The sequence below is a fragment of the Panthera onca genome, chromosome B4, assembly GCF_046562875.1.
Source record: "Panthera onca isolate mPanOnc1 chromosome B4, mPanOnc1 haplotype 2, whole genome shotgun sequence".
In the NCBI taxonomy this organism is placed as follows: domain Eukaryota; kingdom Metazoa; phylum Chordata; class Mammalia; order Carnivora; family Felidae; genus Panthera; species Panthera onca.
This window is the reverse complement of record NC_138345.1, coordinates 131212652-131233421: the sequence shown is the minus strand read 5'-3', so window position 1 is coordinate 131233421 and position 20770 is coordinate 131212652. Positions and strand designations below refer to the sequence as shown.

The window sequence follows — 20770 nt, the reverse complement described above, 5'->3', positions numbered from 1 at the left end:
GGCGATATTCTTAGAAACCCTGACGGCTGCTGGATCTCCTCTTTATTAGCTATGTGTTTTCAAACATGCAACAACGTGTTCTAGAATTTTGTCAGGGATCAATCAGTACTAACCTTAGGTGCTCACAATTTTTACACCCACCTTTTCCCCTCTATTGAAAAGCAGGTTGTTGGTCCATTTCCAGTCTGTTCACTGCTCCTGCTGTCAGTGGGGTTGTGGACACAGAGCCAGCAGGGCAGAGGGGAGGGGCCTCATCGAGATGAAACCGCCACCACCAGGACCCTGCCTCTCATGAGACAGAGATGGACTGGGAAGTCATTGGGGATACGGGAGGAGGGAAAGTGGCCCCAGAGAGGACAAATGACCCTGGAGAAGTTCGAAGACCTGGCTTGTGCTCACCCCTTAGACCTAAGGTTCTGGATGAGCTTGGGCCTCAGCAAGGCAGTGGCCCCATGTGCATAGAGATGGGGCCACATGTTTCTGGCGAGGACTGAAGAGCCTATGCCCCAGCCTGGTCAGCTGAGCAGCAAGGGACGGACTCCATGAAAGAGGGGAAGGGAGACGGGAGGAAAACCACCCCTTTTTCCATCTCCCTTACACCCTATCCCCTAAGGGTTAACCCCCTACTCCCTCTCCCATCCCCTTCTCTCTTCCCCCGCCCAAACCCCATCTCCCTTTAATCACATCTGATACTGAGCGGCCCAGCAGGAACAAAGAGACCATTTAGAGGATCGGGGCCGAGAAAGTGACCCCGCGCTCTGGGGCGGCCGCCTGGACGCCAGCACAAAGGCGGCATTTCAGAGCTGGAATTTCAGCACCCAACTTGATTAAAGGACTCCACAGGCTTGGAGGAGGGAGGAAGGGGGTGCGAAGTCCACTGCTCCCCGGATTAACCCTTCTTCAGAGTGGCAAGCACCCCTCCCGCCCCCGGGGACGCTCACTACTCCCACTCTGTCCACAGAGCACCCACCCAGGAGGCCCTGCCTCTTGCAGAAGTCAGGCAAGCCTGCCCCTCTTCTTCCTGGAAGGGGAGCTGGCAGCAGAATGGAGGGCAAGGCTAGAATATTCAGGGAGCCAACCGTCCCCTCTATCTCTGTTGGTATCAAGATACACCCTCTTCCTGTCCCCACAAGGGAGAGGGGAAGCAACGTGATTGGTCTTACTGCAAGCTGGGTAAGGAGGGTGAAGAGAACAGGAGACCCAGGAGAGCCTAGGGCAGAGGAAGGGGAGCTCCAGTCCCGATTTAATGTCATACCTGGAACCCACGAGCCCTGCTTCCCTGCCCACCATCATCCCGGTCAAGGTCTGGGAGGAGCACGGGCCCTACACAGAAGGGAAAGGACATCTTCCAGAGGTGGGGAAGGAGAGAGGATGGTGGAGGCGGACCAGAAGGCCACGGAAGGCAGTGTACGGGCGGTGACCTGGGGAGTGGGGACAGGGCTGGGACAGGGGTGGGCAGGTGTTCAGTCCTCGCTCCAGCTGCTGCCTTGCCCAGCAGGGCTCTGCCTGGGGAGGGCGGGAGATCACTGCATCCCCAAGCTTCCTGCTGGGGCACTAGCTCCTGAAAGGGGATCCGAGCCCACGATAAGAGGCTCGAGGCAGGTCCTCAGGAAACAATGGGTGGCTTGATGAGACCTGCTCTGTGATACTCCTGAGAAGGGAGAAGCCCCTGAAGCCAGTCCCCACTGGAAAGGAAATTGGGGGTTTCCGTGGCAACCAGTTCCCTGGGCACAAAGACTCGTCTGTCTGCTGGGAAGGCAGCTGAGGTGTCTCCCTGCAGCAGCCTTTGCGCTGGTGAACAGGGAGATGGAGGGAGGGATGCGGGGGATCCACAAGGAGTAAGGCCCCTGGTGCTTCTTGAGCTGACAGTCACGGGGCCACAGGAATGGGTGCACCCGCCAGGCAGCAGGGTGCTATCAGGGAAGGAGCGAGGGGGCATCACAGAGAGCTGGAGGCAGAGGGGGATGAAAGGTTGAACGGTTTATTATTTACATGTATAAAGAATGTGAAAATAGAAACTAGGATGAGGCACAGTCGGGAAGATGATTCCAGCTCAGTCGGTGATGATGAGCTCGTCTACCCCCCAGTCTTCATAGCTCCCGTCTGGCAGGTAGCGGCGAATGATGATGGGGATCTTTCGGGCCCTGTGGCAGGGAGAAGTCACAAGTATATGAGGGCTGGTGACCCGAGCTCTATAGCAGAAGGGACACACTGTGTGCAGAATGCAAGGGGAGGGAAGTCGTAGCAGCATCCTCTTAGGACTAGATGTGGAAAAGAAATTACAATAAAAAGAGTTCCTGCGTCCAGGGGACGGTGGCTCTGGAAAGGCTCTGCCATCCGAGGGCTGAAGAGGGGAGGAGGGGAAGTGTGGAGGGATACTGGTAAGGCCAAGTGCAGCAGGAAGAGGGAGATTCTGACAGACAGGAGACGACCCTGCCTCACCAAAGCCCTCCCCCTTTGCCTGCCCCCTCCCACCCCCCTGCCTGGCAGACTGACTCCAGAACAAACTAAGGACCTAGAGGAACAAGAATCTCACCCCCCAGGCAGGGGTGTGGGGCAGAGGTGTGCAGCAGAGAACCTGGGGCATACCTCGCAGGGCTCAGGAGCAGTGAACCACGATCTGGGCGACTTACTTGAGCTCTTTCATGGCGATGAGCAAGGGATCTGTCTCCCCCTCCAGCTCCACCATCACAGGGGCACACATCCTGCAGGTACAGGGACAGGTGTTGGGGGAGAAGGGCCCAGCAGGAAATCAGGGGGCTCACTTCACAGATAGGATCAGATCAGCATCCCAGTCCTCACCTAGAAAGGTCACCTTCCAGGGAGACGGGCGGGCATGGGAGGGTGGGAACGTGTTCAGGGGCACTGCCATAGTGAGTAGAAGCAAGTGGGAACCAGGAGACTGGATTTAAATTCTGCCTCCAAAGACACACTGAATTTCTCTCCAAATCCTCATCTGAAAATGGGAGATAGTCCTGCCTGCTACGACACTAAAACGTTACTAACAAGTAAAGGGTCACTAAGAACCACATGCTGTTCTCAGCTCTTTATGGGGGTGACCCCATTCTGAGGTAAGTACTGCTATTATTTCCATTTTACCGATGAGGAAACTGAGGCACAGAGAGATCAGTAATCTGCCCAAGATCACACAGCCATTTGAATCCCGCATGTTCCTACCCACCGTGCTGTAATGCCTCCCACTAATAAGGTAAAGATCCGTAAGTTAAAGATCCATACACTTAAGAAAGGCAGAGCCGATCACAGACTCCTGGGCCCGGCAACCACGGCAGAGTATTCCAGCACAAAGGAATGGCCAGGCAAAGGCTCGCTCTAACCCAACCCCTCAGGCCTGCCTCAGGGCCCAGCCAGCTCATTTTCCTTCTCTACCTTGGCAACACCCCTCGCCGTCCTACTCTTCCAGCCTCCATACGGGGCCTGCGATCAGGCACGCACCTGCCTACAACCCTCCATGGCGCCCCACAGCCATCAGCCAGAACCCGGTCTAGCTCCTGCTCGTCCTTCTAGGTGCACCTTCTCATGCTACTTGCCTGTACTTATCCCACGTTCCCGCCTTACCACCCCCCCATGGCTCCCTGTACACACCCTGCTGTTTCCCTTCTGCATCCTCTTGTACGCTCTTCCTCTCCCTACAAGCCTGGGAGGGGCTCACATGTCTCCACTCTGGAAATCGTCCGCCCTGAAAATGCTCAGCGCCCTGACTCATTTGACACAAGCTTCTCGATCTCACTGTACTGTAGCTGCTTATTTGAAGTTTTCTGCATTCGACCAGAGCACCTTGTGACCCAGGGCCACGTGCCCTAACCACAACTGCTCTTCAGAAGAGGCTCTAAAAATGAACAGGAGGAGCCAATTCTAGGCCTACCTCCTCTAGGAAGCCACCATTCATGATTTCAGCACAAGTTTGTACTAACGGGTCCCCAACCTAACAATCACCAGAATTACTAGGAGAGCATGCTAAAAAGACAGGCTCGCAGCTCCTGCTCCAGACCCCTGACTGGAAATTCTAGCGAAGGAGCCTGAGAACCTCCATTTGCAAAGCTTACCAGGCGACTCTGATCATCAGCCGGTCTGAGAGCCACCAGTTTACACGATGTAATTGACTAACCTTATTACTATTTTGATTTCTGTTACTTCCAAAAGCCCTGAAAATTTCGCAGGGGCAGGGACCAAATGTTTAACTTTCCCTGTATCCCCTCTCAAGTATGTAAGTCCTTCCCTACATTTAAAGCTTTAAAAAACGTAGCAAACTGTTTTTCCTAATCTGCCCACACCTTATTTCTTTCAAGATAGGAATAATCCAAGTTCATTCATCCAGCCTTGTGCACACAATGTGCGAATCATGAGTGTGCCCTTAGGTATTATGTCTGCACCAGTGACCCCACAAACTTGGCAACGATCCTTAGGAAGTGGCTGTGTCAAACATCAGCCACCAGGTGGTGCTAAAAAACCAGAGTGAGACTTCATCCAAAAAATCCAAGAACTATTTGTCCAGCACCAACAAGCTGCGGCATCGCACGCCTGGTACTAGGGGACGAGATCCAGCCCTTGGCTGTCCGAGGGCTTCCGGCAAGCTGGGAACCACCAGACGGCATCCTAACCCTTAACTGGAAGGGGCACAACAGACCCAACTAAGTTGAACCAAGCTTCTCTCCCAAAGCAAAGCAGGACACGGGTCTTGGTAGTGTGCTGAATGTCCGCCTCCAAACTTTCAAGTGCCCCACCCTGTCCACCAAACGCATGCCGATCCCCTGAACCTGTCGTTCAAGGCACCGGTGACATCTTCTCCAGCCCCTGTGCCCCTAGCTACTTGCCATTCCCCCACCACAATCCACGCTTGCCTGTCTTTCCTCGCACTGTCTCTGGCACCTGGGTCACCCTCAAAACCACCTGTCTTTCCCCATCCCCTCTTGAATTCTAATCCTTTCATGAGGCTCTCCCAGTCACCCCTACAACTACTCCCTTCTCTTTCTCGTGCCTTCTGGAAAGCACTGCTCCCGTCTGCCTTGGGTTCTGGTTATTTGTGAGCCATCTCCCCCAAGGCAGCAAACACCTGGAGAACTGGGGGCGGGGGGGGGGGGGGGGGGGACTGTGACCATCTGGAATCATCTTTGCATCCCCAGCGGGTGCAAGCACGCTACCTCAGTCAGCACTGAAAGACTTTAAGCTTGCATATGATCATTCTTTGTTTGAAAGATAATTGAGAAGTTCTTCTTTCTGCTGGATCATTTCTAGCTTAGACAAGCACTGCCCACTGGCATGTTCTGCAATGACGGAAATGTCCTCTGTGATGGAGTCCTAGCCACACGTGGCTACTGAGCACCTGAAATGTGGCTAACGAGACTGAAAACCTGAACTTTTAATTTCACTTCATCTTACTTAACATAAGTGGCCACATGCGCCAGGCGGCCGCCACAACTGATGGTGCAGACCCACAGGATCCTGACCCAGCGACTATCCCAACTGTCATGCTGAGCGCAGCCCTAATTCCGCCCAGGCCAGCCAAGAGTACAAGCAGGCTAGGGAGAGGTCTACTGCTTTAGAGAAGGCGAGGAACGGGGTTACCCGCCCATAAAACCCTGTTCGAAGTGCACATGGTGGTCATCTTTACCCCACAGGAGTAAGGGGGATGAAGCCCAGTGCTATTTGAAAACAAATGAGGGAACACACAGATTAGAATCTCCTTTAGCATCGGCACTCCACAGAGCTGACCCCAGCGTTTCTGGCCAATTTTCCACGATTCCCTACCTGATGCACCCATCCGACCAGACACCCATCTCCCATACCAGCTTGTAAGACGTTGGGGCGGGGGTTCATTTCCTCAGCCTTGTCTCTCCCTGGGGAGGACATTCTGTTAGAGTACGCAGAGCGCGTGTGCCCTCCCTCTGTTCCCGGACTCACTGCTCCGTAGGAAAGAAGAGTAACTCCCAAGAGGGAGCGTGGGAGGAAAAGCGTCCGTGGCCCAGCGTCGACAGTCCCTGCTTTCTCAAAGCCACCCGCCTACAGAGAGGGTGCTTTCGGGTCTGTTCGCGCACAGCCTTGGCGGGCAGGCTGGCCGGCCCCTGCAGACACGGGCTCCAGATGCCCACGGTGCCTGTGGCCGACAGGGTGAATGTGCAGCCATCGGACATTTTCACGTTCAGATGACAGAATCACCTGTGCACTGGCCAGTTCCTGAACCTTCTCGTTCTTCTCCTGGGTTCAAACTCAGGAGAAAGGCAAGGCTGCTCTGTGCTTTCGCTCCTCTAGCCTGGCCTCTACACGGAGGGCCTCCCCACTCCTCTGGGCTGGCCACCGTCCACCTCGGGTCAAGAACCACCTTAAGCCAGACAGGTGCTGCCACAGCAGCCCTGATCCACCAGCCCACGATGGTCTCTAGCTCCCTGAATTCACACTTTTTTTTCTTTGTTTTGCTTCACTAACCTAATAGACACCCAAGTTCTGTACTTTCCTTATGTTTCTACTGGACTGTTATTTGGCTCCTCAGATGTTCACGTCCTATTTCTCCTACTGGATCACCAACTCCCTGAGGGCAGGAGTCTAGAACAGTGCCCGGCACACAGAGACAGCACCACCCTTGCTTAGCATGTGAGAGCAGGGAGAGTGTTTTCAGGTGCCGGCTGGGCCACATCAATAGCTCGGAAGCTTACTGTGGCCTGACCGACAGGAAAGATCACGAAAGGGCATATACTCACGCGATCTGGAGGGCTCGGGTGCCCAGCACACGGGCTCGCTCATACTTGGTCATATACGGTGTGGTGATTCGCTTCTGGTTGGCCTGTGGTCGCTCTCCAGAGGGGAGGATCTCGACGTTCTCCTGGCCCTCCTGGACGCCAAGACAGAAAAGAGGGAAAGTCTCAGGTGTATTTTCTGGGTTGAGGGGCAGGACGATAATGACAATGATTACAATCCCCCCTACCATTACTGCTTATCACGTGCCAGCACGCACACCTGCAGTTAATGACACCCCCTTTAATTCTCACGATAACCTTACATGGTGGGCATTATAGTGCCTGGCTCAGAGTGTTAGCTAACTGGGTCAAAGTCTCAGACCTAGTAAAAAAGAAGAACCACGACTGGGATTCCAGAGCCAACTGCCTCATCCGGAAGAGGGAAGCAGATGGCCTGGAGATGGGGTGGCCCCAGAACATTAGCCATATGCCGAGATGTCCTTCAGCACAGACAAGCCTCTTTAAGTAGGGGGCAAGGAATAAGCACCCCATCTTTCAGACAGGGTAACTGAATCAATAGGTCAAGTGGCTAAAAAGTCAAAGTGAAGGCAAGGATACACAGGCGCTCACGTGTATTCAACAATTACTTATGAAGGATCTGTCATGTGCCAAACATCATAATGGATGATAAGACAGCAAGTGAAGCATTTCTGCTGTCAAAGAATTCACAGTCAGGAGAGGAGACAAGAGTAAACAAAACAGTAGGTGCTACAAAGGTCGGCAAGTGGACAATGAAGTTCACGAGAAGGTGGGGGACAGCAAACTCATGCTGGGGGTTAGGAAGGCTGTCCAGAGACGAAACAAGCAACTCCAGAAGGAGTAGGAGCTGCCAAGCCAACGAGAAAGAGAAGGGCATTCCAGGTAGGCTGAGTTGCAGGCACAAAAGCACAGCGGTGGGAGACAATGTATGAGTTGTGAAGTATGATTAGAGCAAAAGGTGTGCAAAGGGTTGTAGGCAGGAGAATAAATTCTATAATAAATAAAGAATTAGGGGCGCCTGGCTAGTTCAGTGGATACAGCATGTGAGTCTTGATCTCGAGGTTATGAGCTCAAGCCTCGCGTTGGGTGTAGAGATTACTAAAATAAACATTAAAAAGAGAATTAAATCAACAAATATTTATTGAGTGCTTACTACGTGTCAGTGTTCTAAGTGCCCGAAATAGAAGAGTGAGACAGATAAAAATTCTTTCCCCTATAGACCTTATATTACAAGAGATAACAAAATTAACAAGTAAACTACGTGGTATAAAAACTAAAGAGGGGCGCCCAGGTGACTCAGTCAGTTAAGCATCTGACTCTCGATTTCAGCTCAGGTCATGATCTCCCGGTTCAGGGGATCGAGCTTTGTGTGAGCTCTGCACTGAAAGCATGGAGCCTGCTTGGGATTCTCTCCCCCGCACCACCCCCCCCAAGTAGATAAATGCACTTAAAAAAAAAAAAATGTAAAGGTATCCCTACAGATGCTCTGTTGAGCGTATTCTGTAGAGGGTAAGGGCAGAAGCAGACCACAGAGGAAGACGAGCAGTAAGCAATCAGGTAGGCAGGTAAGAGAGACTGTGGCAGCAGAATGGCCAATCCAGCAGAGTGGTGGGAGACTGACGGCAGGAAGAGCAGTAACACATTTCCGCAGCAAAGTGAGTGAAGCGGAATAAAGACCTCAGCCAGCCTGAAGCGCTGAGAATGGAGAAGCAGAAACAGGGCCGGACCATGTGTAGGAGGCAAAATCAACCGAACAGGGATGGGAGGGGACCAGGACAGAGGAGGACGTTTCTGACTCAGCGAACAGGTACCCGAGAGTGCCGTGCGGAAGAAAGAGAAAATCCAAAAATGGGGGCTTCAGCTTCCAAGCCTAAAATAATTGAGGGATCACTCCCTTTCCAGGAGCCATAAAGCACTTCCTCCATCAGTCATGGCACAGAAAGCCCAATGTCATTCGTGAAATTCGTAACCCATCCACCTGGCGACACAAGTCAGAAACCTGGGGGTCACCCTTGTCACCTCCCACTTTCTTAGTTCCATCTCCAATCCACCAAAAATACCTCTTTTGTCCGTTTTCTTATCACTTACGTTACCAGCACCCAAGTCCAAGCCACGGGTCTCTCGCCTAGATAGAGAGACCCTCAAGGTCTCTGTCTTTAACTCCCGCTCCTCCCCAACTCACTCGTCACTCTGACGCCAGAATGCCCTTTCTAAAGTGTACACGGGATAGTGCCACTCCCCGGCTCAACACTTGTCGGTGGGAGCGCCTGGCTGGCTCAGTCCGTAGAGAGTACAACTCTTGATCTCAAGGTTGTGGGTTTGAGCCCCACAGCCCCACACTGGGTGTAGGGATTACTTAAAAAAAAAATAAATTTAGGGGCGCCTGGGTGGCTTGGTCGGTTGGGCGTCCCACTTCGGCTCAGGTCGTGATCTCGCGGTCTGTGAGTTCGAGCCCCGCATCAGGCTCTGTGCTGACCGCTCAGAGCCTGGAGCCTGTTTCAGATTCTGTTTCCCTCTCTCTCTGCCCCTCCCCTGTTCATGCTCTGTCTCTCTCTGTCTCAAAAATAAATAAACGTTAAAAAAAAAAAAAAAATTTAAAAAAAAAAATTTAAAAATATTTTTAAAAACCACAACACGTGGTGGCTTCTAAGTGCCTTTAGGCTATAAAATCCTGCCTGATGTGGGCCCTTACCTCTCCAGCTTTATCCCAGATCACTCTCCCCAGGGCTCCTTAAGGAAACCCTGCCCATAGGGCACCTAACACATAACAAACAATCAACACACGCTTGCTGAATGAATGAAGGTGGTATTTCACGCATCAGTAAACCAACTGCCCCCAAAGCCACAGGCTATGGCCCACCCTGTAGGACTTTTCCTCCACCCAGGACTGGAACACTGCTCACTCTAACTGGGGGTGCTTGTGGCAGGGGATGTGACCCGCAAGAGGCAGATTCATTCAGGCGATTATCACCGGCCGGGTTATTTGGCAGCTTGGACTGCAGAAAAGGGGAGTCCACAGCTAAATACTGACCTCCTCGGCATTCTCCAAGTCACCTAGCCCTTCATCCTCCTCCACATCATCAAAGTCGTCACCATCAAAACTGTACAAGAAGAAGAGGGCAGTTAGTTGGAGCATCACTTACTAGAATCAAAGGCAGCAGAGGGGCGCCTGGGTGGCTCAGTCGGTTAAGCATCCGACTTCGACTCAGGTCATGATCTCATGGCTTGTGAGGTCAAGCCCTGCATCAGGCTCTGTGATGACAGCTCAGAGCCTGGAGCCTGCTTCAGATCTTGTCTGTCTGTCTGTCTGTCTCTCTCTCTCCCCCTCCCCCGCTCAGACTCTGTCTCTCAAAAATAAATAAATGTTAAAAAAGATTTTTTTAAAGACAGCAGATACCCGTATCTCACTCAGTATGTAGAATTGGCTCAATAAATAACTACTTAATGAGTGAATCAAACTTCTCTTCCATTTTACTCCTTCATCCTTACCCCCATCAGCCCCCAAATTTTGCTAGGACTCACTCATCATCACTGTATCTCTGCTGGATCATTCCCATCAACATATAAACATGTAGTTATTTTCCCATCTTAAAAAATAAACAAAACTTATTTCTCTTGTACCCCCCACTGAGCCCTCTTGGGGGCTCCCCCCTTCATGCTCCTCTTGGGAGTCAAATTCATGAAAGCTGTCCACCTTCTGTCTCCAGTTGTGTCATAATCTCACGCCAGCAAGGCTTTTACCTCCACAGTTCTAGCAAAACCAGCCTTCTCAAGTTCATTAACGGCTGCCACGTTGCTAAACCCAATGGACATGTCTTGTTCTCCTTTAGCTGAATCTATCAGTTGGCACACCAGACCACCACCCCCCACACACACACACACACACACACTCCCCAGCTCAATACTCTGCCCTCACTTAACTACAAGGCCACCTCTCTCTTGGGGATCCCCCACCTCACTGGCTGTCCCATCTCAGTCTCCTATGCTGGTTTCCCCCTCTCTTCCCTACAGGCACTCAGTGCTGGAATGCGCTAACAGTCCCCAGCCATCTCTTCTTCTCTACCGACACTCCGCTGAGGTTTTCACCTGATTCTTAGTTTTGACTAAAATACAGTATACTCTATTTCATATACACACTGCTGATGACTCCACTATTTTTTTTTTTTTTAACATTTATTTTTAAGACAGAGAGAGACAGATCATGAACGGGGGAGGCTCAGAGAGAGAGGGAGACACAGAATCCGAAACAGGCTCCAGGCTCTGAGCAGTCAGCACAGAGCCCGATGCGGGGCTCGAACTCACATACCGCGAGATCGCGACCTGAGCCGAAGTCGGACGCTTAACCGACTGAGCCACCCAGGCGCCCCTGACTCCACTATTTTTATCTTCATAAGACGCATCTCCTCCGACCCCACGTGTCAGGAAATCTTTGGGCTCCACCTTCAACATCGATCCAGAATTCAAAACCACCTGCCGTCACCACCTCTCCTAGTGCCACCCCAGTCCAAGCCACTACCTTCTCACCGAGATTCCTGCAACCCTTCCAGACCTTTTACCACCCCCCGAGTCTCGCCAGACTCTCCCCTGGACTCCTTCTCTACTACGTACGTCTACAACGTACTCTCACACGACCCTGCATTATCTGTTTATGGGCCTGTCCCCTCTTCTAGAAAAGGCGCCCCCGGGGACGAGAGACTATGCCTAGTTCACCTCAATACTCTCATTACAAGACACGGAGCCCGGCTCGCTGGAAGTCGGCCGAAAGACCTTTTTCACTGCTCCTCGAGCCGGGCCTCTGGATGGATCTTTCCTCCCGGCCCCCCGCCCTTCTCCCCCGCAGCTCCGCGGGCCCACTCAGCACCCGCAGTCCCCTCAAGACACTGCCCCTCGAGCCTGGCTCCTCGGCCTCCTTCGACCCAGGCTCCCGCTTCACCCGCCCCTTCCCAAGCTCCCGCACTCACTTGTCCTCGTTATCTGACATGACGCCGGCGCCGCAGCGACCCCACTCCGCGCCAGGGACCCGCGCGGAGACCCGAAAACAGCGCGCCTCCGCCTCGAGCGGCGCCACGCGTGCTCTGCGCCTGCGCCGTGACCCAGAGGCAAGTACTTCCGGTAGGCAGGCCGAAGCCGTAACTGTGCGCACGCGCCGGGAGGCGTGGGCCCGTTCCCATGGTAGCCGGAGCCGCTGGGGGCGGGCTCTAGTCGCTGAGATCGGGAGGGTTTTGCGCGGGGTCCAGGCGCCGCACAACCGCCGCGGGGCCGTGGTTACGGTCTCCCGAGCCCGGCTGCTCCCTGTGGGGAGGAGGCACCAGCGGAGTCTTACTTTAGGGTGAGGTTTCCATTTTGGTTTATCCCCCAACGGGCTCTGTCCGGACCACGGCTTATCCTAACCGCCCCTTTCCGCCAGAGAGGGCTTCCCTGCCACAGGCGTCGGGTCAGGATGAGGTCTCCGTTCATGTGTGAGGATCTGCCTGTGTATCTGTTCGGGGTAGGGGGGAAAAGGGCACTATCGCGATACTGACGGCAACGAGTCACGTTTTTGCTGAGACTCGACCCCCGCTCCCGGACTTTGGGTGGCGTCGAGGAGGTTGGGGGCGCGGGAGCAGAAATTGGGCCTGGGAGACAGGGGTTATCATTGCGTTTTTCCCTCCTCAGGGCCCTTCCATGGCTTCCCAGGAAAGGGTGGAGGCAGTGACCAAAGGAACAGGGTTATGGCGCTGCTCCAAGCCAGCCACTTACACCCCCGGGACCTGCAAGCTGCTCAGAGGTCAGTGTGTTTAAAGGACCGGAGAAGACTGGTGGTGGCAGGTACCCTCTGTCACTCAGTTATCCCTTACATGATCTGTGCTTAGCAATTGCTATTTTTATTTTACAGATAAGAAGCCTGGGGTTCAGAAAGGTTTGGGGATCCTACAACTTTCAAGTGGCCAAAAGTCAAAGAAATAAGAATTTTGAAGTGATTAACTCCTGCGCATCCCTTAGATCACGCCTTCAACTTCCCCAGGGAAGCCTGATCTCCTCCCCACCCACCACCACAGTGGAACCAACAGTTCTGTGCTTTCACACTACCAAATACCCTTTCCTTCAATGGACAACACAACCTGAGTCAGATATTTAGTTGTCTCCCACTGGATTAATATTCATCTACCCCTCTAGATCACGAACTCCATTAGGGCAGGGATTGTGCCTGTTTGGGCTCACGATTGTAGCTCCAGCACCTGGCACATGCTTAATAAAATACGGTCCATTGGTTCACTCACTCAACAGCAAAAAAAAATTTTAAACCTGCTTAATGTGCTTTAGACGTTGTTCTAAGTGCCAGAGACACAGCAGTTAAAAAGAAAAGAAAAGAAAAATGGAGCGCTTGGGTGGCTCAGTCGGTTAAGCGTCCGACTTCGGCTCAGGTCATGATCTCACGGTCCGTGAGTTCGAGCCCCGCGTCGGGCTCTGTGCTGACAGCTCGGAGCCTGGACCCTGTTTCAGAATCTGTGTCTCCCTCTCTCTCTCTGACCCTCCCCCATTCATGCTCTGTCTCTCTCTGTCTCAAAAATAAATAAACGTTAAAAAAAATAAATTAATAATAAAAGAAATGAAAAGGAAAAAAAACAGCAAAAAAATCTTGCTCTCTCATGAGCTCATATTCTAGTAGGAGTGACAGTAAGTATATAGAATTTCAATGATAGTAAGTGTTACAGAAAAAACAATGAAGCAGGAAAGGGAGGGAAGGGGTACTGAGGTGCGGAGTGGGGTTAGGAGGGGATACAATTTTACACTAGAATAAGGTGAGATGAAGGGCTGTGTCTGCCGTCCGGGAGACCTCATAGCGGTGCTTTATCTTTGCAGTGATGATGAAGGAATCCAAACTGACAAACTTCCAACAGCGACACATCATGGACACCATGAAAAGTAAGAGGCAATCCACAGAGGCTTCCTGGGCGGAGGGACTCTGGACCACACTTTTAATGCTCCTCCATATTCAGGGGTTGGGGATCTCGTTTAAAAGGACCAGGGGCACCTGGGTGGCTCAGTGGGTTGAGCGCCTGACTTCGGCTCAGGTCATGATCTCACGGTTCATGAGTTCAAGCCCCACATCAGACTTACTGCTGTCAGCGCAGAGCCCCCTTCAGAGCCTCTGTCCCTCTCTCTCTCTGCCCCTTCCCTGCTTGGGCTCTCAGAAAGAAAAAAAATCTCTTAAAGACCAGAAAAAGGGTTACCTGGGTGACTAGGTTGGTTAAGCGACACTGACTCTTGGTTTCAGCTCAGGTCCATCAGGCACCACGCTGATGGCCTGGAGTCTGCTTGGGATTCTCTCTCTCTCCCTCTCTCTCTCTCTGCCCCTCCCTGGCTCGCTTGCTCACTCTCGCTCTCTCTCTCTCTCTCTCAAAATAAATAAATAAGCTTTTAAAAATTCTATTAAAAAAAAAAAAAGACCAAAACAATTGAATAGTATTTTTGACCCTCGCTCCTGGGGAATTGATCGTTCAGGGCCTTTGTTTCTTTCTGGGACACGGGTCCTAGCACAACAACAAGCCTCTTGCCATCTGTCTCCAGCCGTCCTTCCAAGAGATCACAGCCCAGCTGGGACGTCCTGCCCGACCAAAATAGTCTCCACGTGGTCATGTCTGCAGTCTGTTACACACATACCCTATGAGCTCTCCAGAGGAAAGGACTGTGTGTCTTACTCCTACTTTTACTCATTCACAGCTTAGCTAGTGGACGCCAGACAAGTGGCAGGATTCCAACATAGGAGGTCCTGTATGCAAAGGCCTCCCACCGCTCACCTCTGACTACCCATTGGATTAGTTATTTTTAAGGAAAGCAACAAAGTGTAAGTACATGGGCACGGTAGCAAGGTGCGCCCTGAGATCTTGAAAACTACCCTGCTTTCTGAGGTTTCACTGAATCAGCATTTAATGGATCGGAACAGAGACCTGTGAAGTTGCCTCTGAGAGAGAGAACGTCAGAACCTTCTCTACTGAACCTACCAGAAGTGATTGCCTTACGTACGGAAGAGGGTGCCTGTGGGAGGGCGCCTGAGCAGCCACGGAAGCGAAGGGAAGAGAGTGTCAGAGAGGCGAATATTAGCAGTGCCGGTCCAGCAGTGGCCAGGGGACTTATTGGGGACAAGGACAGCCCAGGCTGTCAGAGCCCGGTGCCTTCATACAACTGCATCATGTAACTCTATCTCCGCACTCAGCAATGCACTAATAATCTGGTGGCCCCTCTAGCAGGACTGCAAAGAGAATGTGCTAGAAATTCCAATAAATTCCAGGAAGCGAAGGACTATGTCCGCCTTGTTCACCGCAGGACCCCCAGCACCTAGGTGCTCGATATTTACTGAAGGACTGATTTCATTAGGCAAGTAACTGGTTCGCCTGACAGTTTTACTCTCCTAAGTTTTCTTTTTAAAAACTTGTCTCCAGACATTCATTTGTGTTGGGTCTGCTTTCTTCTGGAATCCCGTCTCTTTTTCTCTCCTCTTAACCAAATCCTACTTGTGTTGAGGCTTCATTCAAATTCTGTTGCTAGCCACAAATTCCTCTCCTTCACCTGACCTCCCAGAATTACTCAGGCCATAATCATCTGCTGAGGGTAGGCCGGGGGATGGGACGGCACACCGCTGGGCAGGCGGAAGGAGGGAGCGGAGGGAGCGGAGGGAGCAGGAGGGACATTCTGGGAAGCACCGCGTCTCTCCAGAGAAGAGCAGGAAGGCCATGGTGTGGCTCTAGGTAGAGGGTGTGAGAAGGGGCTGGTTTGTGGGGAAAAATGGCAACTCCATCTTCCAGGCCTATGGGACAGACACATCAGAATCATCCCTGACTCCTCGTCTTTCTCCCCGACCCCCCATCCAACCTATCAGCGTGGGTCTGCTTGACCTTCAAACCATATCCTGACTCTGACCACCTCTGCCCCGGGCCCCCCCACACGGTACTTTCAGCAGCAACCAAAGGGTCATGTAACTCCTCTGCTCCAAACCCTCCGATGGTTTCCCACCTCAGAGTAAAAGCCAGTTGATTTTGGCTCAGGTCACGATCTCACGGTTCGTGAGCTCGAGCCCAGAGGCGGGCTCTGCGCGGACCGCACGGAGCCTGCTTGGGATTCTCTCCTGTCTCCCTTCCTCTCTGCCTCTCCCCTGCTCTCATGTGCTCACTCTCTCTCAAAAAGAAGTAAACATTAAAAATAAACAAACATTAAAAAAGAAAAAGTATGGGGCGCCTGGGTGGCTCAGTCGGTTGGGCGGCCGACTTCGGCTCAGGTCATGATCTCGCGGTCCGTGAGTTCGAGCCCCGCGTCGGGTTTTGTGCTGACAGCTCAGAGCCTGGAGCCCGTTTCAGATTCTGTGTCTCCCTGTCTCTGTGACCCTCCCCCGTTCATGCTCTGTCTCTGTCTCAAAAATAAATAAACGTTAAAAAAAAAAAATTAAAAAAAAGAAAAAGTAAAAGCTGGTCTTTCCGGAAGCCTACAGGTCCCTGAACTTCTCTTGCCCTCCCTGACCTCTGACCTCTGCTCCCACTATATTCCTGCCTTGCTCACTCCATTCCTGCCCCCCTAGCCTCTGGCTGTTGCTCAGACATTCCAGGCGCGTGACCACCTCACGGCCTTTGCTCTAGCTGTTCTTTCTGCCTGAAATGCTCTTCCCCAAAATATCTGCACAACAGAGCAACTCACCATTTTGGGGGCTGACCTCATCATGAGGCCTTCCCTGCCTCCCCTCTTTAAAATTGTAAATTCTGCTCTGACATCCTCTGTTCCATCCCTGTACCGTCACTAACCAACTATGTATTTTACTTACTCATCGTCCACACTCCTCCGACCCCAAATGTAAGTGCCGTGAGGGGACTTTGTCTTACCACTTTACCCCCAGTGTCCTAGGCCTGGCACAGAGCAGATACTCAGTACGTATTTGCTGGTGGGTGATAGAAGGCTGGAAAAGGTGGAAGAGGTAGATGGGGGGCCAGATCAAAACAATGCAGGGGAGGGGCTGCTCCGAGCTGGGCTTTGGGGCAATTGAGAGCAGGGGCCAGTCAACCAGGTAGGAGGTGATACACTTGGCTGGCCTGGAGGGGGATCCCCAGATCCGTGGGTTCCGACCTTAGTTCTTTTGGCCCTTCCCCCTCCCGCCTGTCTGGACAGGACAAACTCAGGGGTTCCCGGGGTTCAAGGTGCCGGGACCCCGGAACAAGCATGCCCAACCAGGAGCTCAGACCACGAGTGGGGTGCCTCGCCTGCCTTAACTAGGCTGAGACAGCAGGGAAGGACAGTCAGGGGGACTGGTGTGTATCACCATCGAAACCATCCCTCCCTGCCTAGAGACCAAGCAGGTTTTAGGAATCCACCTATAGAAATAAAAGCAGCAGTCTAGAAGCTTGATGCACAAGAATGTTTATTGCAGCATTGTTTGAAGTAGTAGGGAAAAAAAGAAAAGGAAACAGCCTGAGTTTCTGAAATTAAAAGACTAGCTGAATAAATAATGTATCCATTCTACGAACTAGTATATAGCTATAAAAAATAAGTTCTATATAAATGAAGTGATCTGGAAAACTGTCCATGATCAATTGTTAAGAGCCAATTACTGAATATAATACAGTATGATCCAGTGTTTGAAAAACGAAGCTCATATATGCACACATATCTTTGAACATGTTTGTATTAACATCAAAAAGTTTGGAACGAGACCACCAGATTATAAGTTGCTCGTTATGGGGTAGGGGTGGGGGACTGGAGGGGAGAAGGGAAGACTTCTATACTGTTTAACCGCTTGTAACAGGCAGGTATGACTTTTATAAATTAAAAAAAAAAAAAAAAAAAGCCAGGTGGGTCCCCCTCCACCTCGAACCTTCCTTTCCCAGGAGGAGACACACTGCCCCTCCAGTGCAGCCCAACATCCAGCCAGAGGGTCTTGCCTCCCAAACAGCCGGCCTCGGCCATCTACCTGCCTCCCATCCTGGTGGCCCGGCCCCACCTCCGGCCTGCCAGTGTGTGCCAAGCCGGCGGGGCCTATAGCCGGGAACCATTCAAGCCTCAAGCCACCCGTAAGTGAGAGGGCCTCGAGAGCCCCTCTTCCACCTCCCTCCCCGAGGGGGCCGGGGGCCAAGCGGCCCGTAGGGCAGGGCAAGTGTCTAACCAAATTCTCTCACTGTTTGTACTTGAGCCTGGGCACCTGTTAGCTTGGGGGTGTTCAGGGTGTAGAGGAAACCAGTGAACTGGTCCTTTTTCATTTTTTTAGAATTCTGTAATGATTAACTAGAGTCCACCAGTCCCTGACGAGTGTTTGGCTGTCAGATCTCAGGGCCCCTGCTCTCTTAAGGTCACACGGTCCCACACAGTAGGCACGCCAACCTACTTCCTGGAGCCTTTTGCCTCGCTCCCTACCTGGCATCCGGTGTAGCTCTTGGCCCAGACCTGCCGACAGCTCCACTGCGTGTGGTCTCTACACGCAGGCCGCCTCCACGGTGACCACAGTTTTCTTAGCCTCGCTCTGCACCAGAGCGTGTGGGTTCCGCCCTTAGTTCTTTCGGCCCTTCCCCCTCCCGCCTGTCTGGACAGGACAAACTCAGGGGTTCCCGGGGTTCAAGGCGCCGGGACCCCGGAACAAGCATGCCCAACCAGGAGCTCAGACCATGAGCGGGGTGCCTCGCCTGCCTTAACTAGGCCATTTCTGGGCCCTGTAGGAGATCTGGAGAAAGAGAAGCGAAGACTCCAAAACATTTTTGCCACTGGGAAGGACTCCGAGGAACGGAAAAGGAAGCCCCCTCCGGTGCGACAGGAGGACCCAGCCCCTGAGCTGGACCGGTTTGAAGAATGTAAGCCACCGATGGGCCACCTAGGCCGGGAAGGTGGGCAGAGGGGTCCACGATCAGGGGGGATGGAGAGTAACCCTGAGGGCCAACGAGTGGGGAACACGGACCGCAGAAACGCTTCCTCTCCCCAAGGGAGCAACCCGTTGTCCCCGCCACCCCTCCCGGGAGCCTGGCGGCCCCCGTTGCCCTGTACACTGACGGCCCTTCTCCTCTGTCCAGTGGTAAAGGAAATCCAGGACAGGAAAGAATTCCTGGCTGACATGGAGGCGCTGGGACAGGGCAGACAGTACCGAGGGATCATCCTTGCAGAGATCTCCCAGGTAGAAGCCACAGGGAAGGGGGGAGAGGGTCTGCTGTGCGTGCGCAGCATGAGACGTGAGTGGACAGGGCACCTGTGGCCCAGGTTTGGGGCTCCTCAGGTCCCGGCCCTGAATCCCAGCTTTGCCCGATGCCCTTTGCAGAAACTGCGCGAAATGGAAGACATTGACCACAAGAGGAGTGAGGAACTTAGGAAGGCTCTTGCCACCCCTTGATCTGCCTCCAGAGACAGGAGCAGAGTAGCCCAACGTGGACCACTGGAGCCCCACCCCATCGCCAAGCAGGCTCCCCTGCTCCCCACCCCCCCCCCACCCCCCCGCCATCAGCCCACCTACCCTGGCCTTCAGCCACGTCAAATGGCCACACGGCACTGCCCTGGCCCGGGGAACCCTGGGCACACACAGCACCCTAGAAAATGGCCCAATCTCCGAGAATGAGCTGATTCTCCTCAAGGCTCTGCCCAGGGAGCCTGGGTCGGCTGAGCCACTGAGACCGACAGTCACAGTCACAGACATGCACGAGTGAAGGCGAGGCCTAATCGCACCCTCTTGGCCACGTGTCAGAGGGCATCCCACGGGCCCCTTCCTCCCCACCCAGCACCCACTGTGTGCCCTTCGCATTTGCTTTTCAGAACCCAGGAAGGAATGGGAGTCCTTTCGACCTACCTGTCTTAGGACTTACTTATTTGGCTTCTTACAGCCTCGGGCAAATGTTTAACGACTACCATTAACGGGCCAGTAAGACACCTCTACCCTAGGTCATCACACACACTGTTTTGTTTTCAGAGGGAAGGCTGATGTGTTCCAGGAGTTGGGACTTTTCAAGCCCGGATGGTTTTTAGCCATTTGCACGTCTCAAGTGGAAATGAGAACCAACCCCTCTTGAACAGCCCATGGCCGGGCACCATGGCAGGTGCTGAATTTCACCTGTTCCTTTTGCTCAATAAAGCCCTGGGACGGTTTGCTACCCACTGTGTGAAATCTGAGGCTCCCCAGGACACCGTAACCAAGGCATTCAACTCAAGTAGCCCACTAAGGGTTAGAAGTTAGTTCTCGCTCTTTCCGCTAAACCCGCGGGCCACAGAGACACAAGGGTGGGAGACAGCTAGACCAAAAGAGCCCGGCTTTGGAGCTCCGATCCCAGCCTGTGCCCTGCGAGCCTGGGCGGCACCCCAGACTCCACTCTGACTGCTCATCGGCGAAGCCCTGCCTCAGAGGGCTACGGAGACCTCCGACCACAAGAACAGCCCCCCAGGCCTGGCACACAGTACATGGACGTCCCCATTTCTTCTCACAGCCACGAGCCCTACATTCTCCGGTATTCTGACACTTTCCTCTCCCTACACGTCAAAATATTTTGGAAATTTAGGCCACTCTTCCTACCCACGGGTCCCGTCCCCGTGCTTTAACAAAATCCCCCTTCTCACCCCCCAAAAATTTTGTTTGGCGATTTCAACCAACACTGCCACCTGGAGGGATGCCTTTCATCCTACAGGCCACATACATGACCCGAGCTTTGGGTTGCAGAACAAACATGGCCCCGTAGCCCCAAACAGGTAAGTGGAAGAGGCCAGATGAAGGGCTGGCTCAGGAACATTTCCATGGGAGGCCTGTGTCCACACACCCTCCAGAACCTGAGGGCAGAGGGTATAATATGACAAGGACGGTTGTCCTCCACCTCAAAGGCCCCCTCACATAGCCCAGAGGCAGCAAACTGGAGAACGCCAGGACAAATTTGGCCACCCGTGACAATACAGCCTACCCTGGATTTAAATTCAGATTCGTTGCCAACGTTTACAAATCACACGCACACGCAATCTGGATTTCTAGCTTCTTTTGAGAAATGGAAGAGTCTGGCAACACTGGGCCCACGTTCCCACAAACTACAGTTGACTTAAGTAACGAAGAACTTCCCCCTTTAGCT

The 20770-nt window shown here is 52.9% G+C and overlaps 2 protein-coding genes across 2 annotated transcripts; one reads left to right on the top strand and one right to left on the bottom strand.

Annotated features, from left to right (window-relative positions):
- Nucleotides 1-1965: 1965 nt before the first annotated feature.
- Nucleotides 1966-11824, bottom strand: POLR2F (RNA polymerase II, I and III subunit F). The gene is made up of 5 exons (XM_060656384.3): nucleotides 11690-11824; nucleotides 9760-9829; nucleotides 6714-6844; nucleotides 2634-2705; nucleotides 1966-2144 (listed from the first exon to the last, which is right to left on the bottom strand). The coding sequence occupies exons 1-5, from the start codon at nucleotides 11707-11709 to the stop codon at nucleotides 2054-2056; spliced, it is 384 nt and encodes a 127-aa protein (XP_060512367.1). The 5' UTR covers nucleotides 11710-11824; the 3' UTR covers nucleotides 1966-2053.
- Nucleotides 11825-11912: 88 nt separating this feature from the next.
- On the top strand, nucleotides 11913-19813 carry CB4H22orf23 (chromosome B4 C22orf23 homolog). Its single transcript, XM_060656383.2, has 7 exons — nucleotides 11913-12057; nucleotides 12384-12495; nucleotides 13572-13634; nucleotides 17579-17761; nucleotides 18401-18532; nucleotides 18749-18849; nucleotides 18991-19813. The coding sequence occupies exons 2-7, from the start codon at nucleotides 12393-12395 to the stop codon at nucleotides 19060-19062; spliced, it is 654 nt and encodes a 217-aa protein (XP_060512366.2). The 5' UTR covers nucleotides 11913-12057; nucleotides 12384-12392; the 3' UTR covers nucleotides 19063-19813.
- The last annotated feature ends 957 nt before the right edge of the window (nucleotides 19814-20770 follow it).

Coding starts and splice junctions, on each gene's coding strand:
- POLR2F (XM_060656384.3), bottom strand. CDS start 11,709: ATGTCAGATAACGAGGACAA. Junction 2,706..6,713: donor ACCCGAGCCCTCCAGATCGC/GTGAGTATATGC, acceptor CTGTACCTGCAG/GATGTGTGCCCCTGTGATGG. Junction 2,145..2,633: donor ATCGCCATGAAAGAGCTCAA/GTAAGTCGCCCA, acceptor TCCCTGCCACAG/GGCCCGAAAGATCCCCATCA.
- CB4H22orf23 (XM_060656383.2), top strand. CDS start 12,393: ATGGCTTCCCAGGAAAGGGTGGAGGCAGTGACCAAAGGAACAGGGTTA. Junction 13,635..17,578: donor CATCATGGACACCATGAAAA/GTAAGAGGCAAT, acceptor TTCCTTTCCCAG/GAGGAGACACACTGCCCCTC. Junction 18,850..18,990: donor TCCTTGCAGAGATCTCCCAG/GTAGAAGCCACA, acceptor TGCCCTTTGCAG/AAACTGCGCGAAATGGAAGA.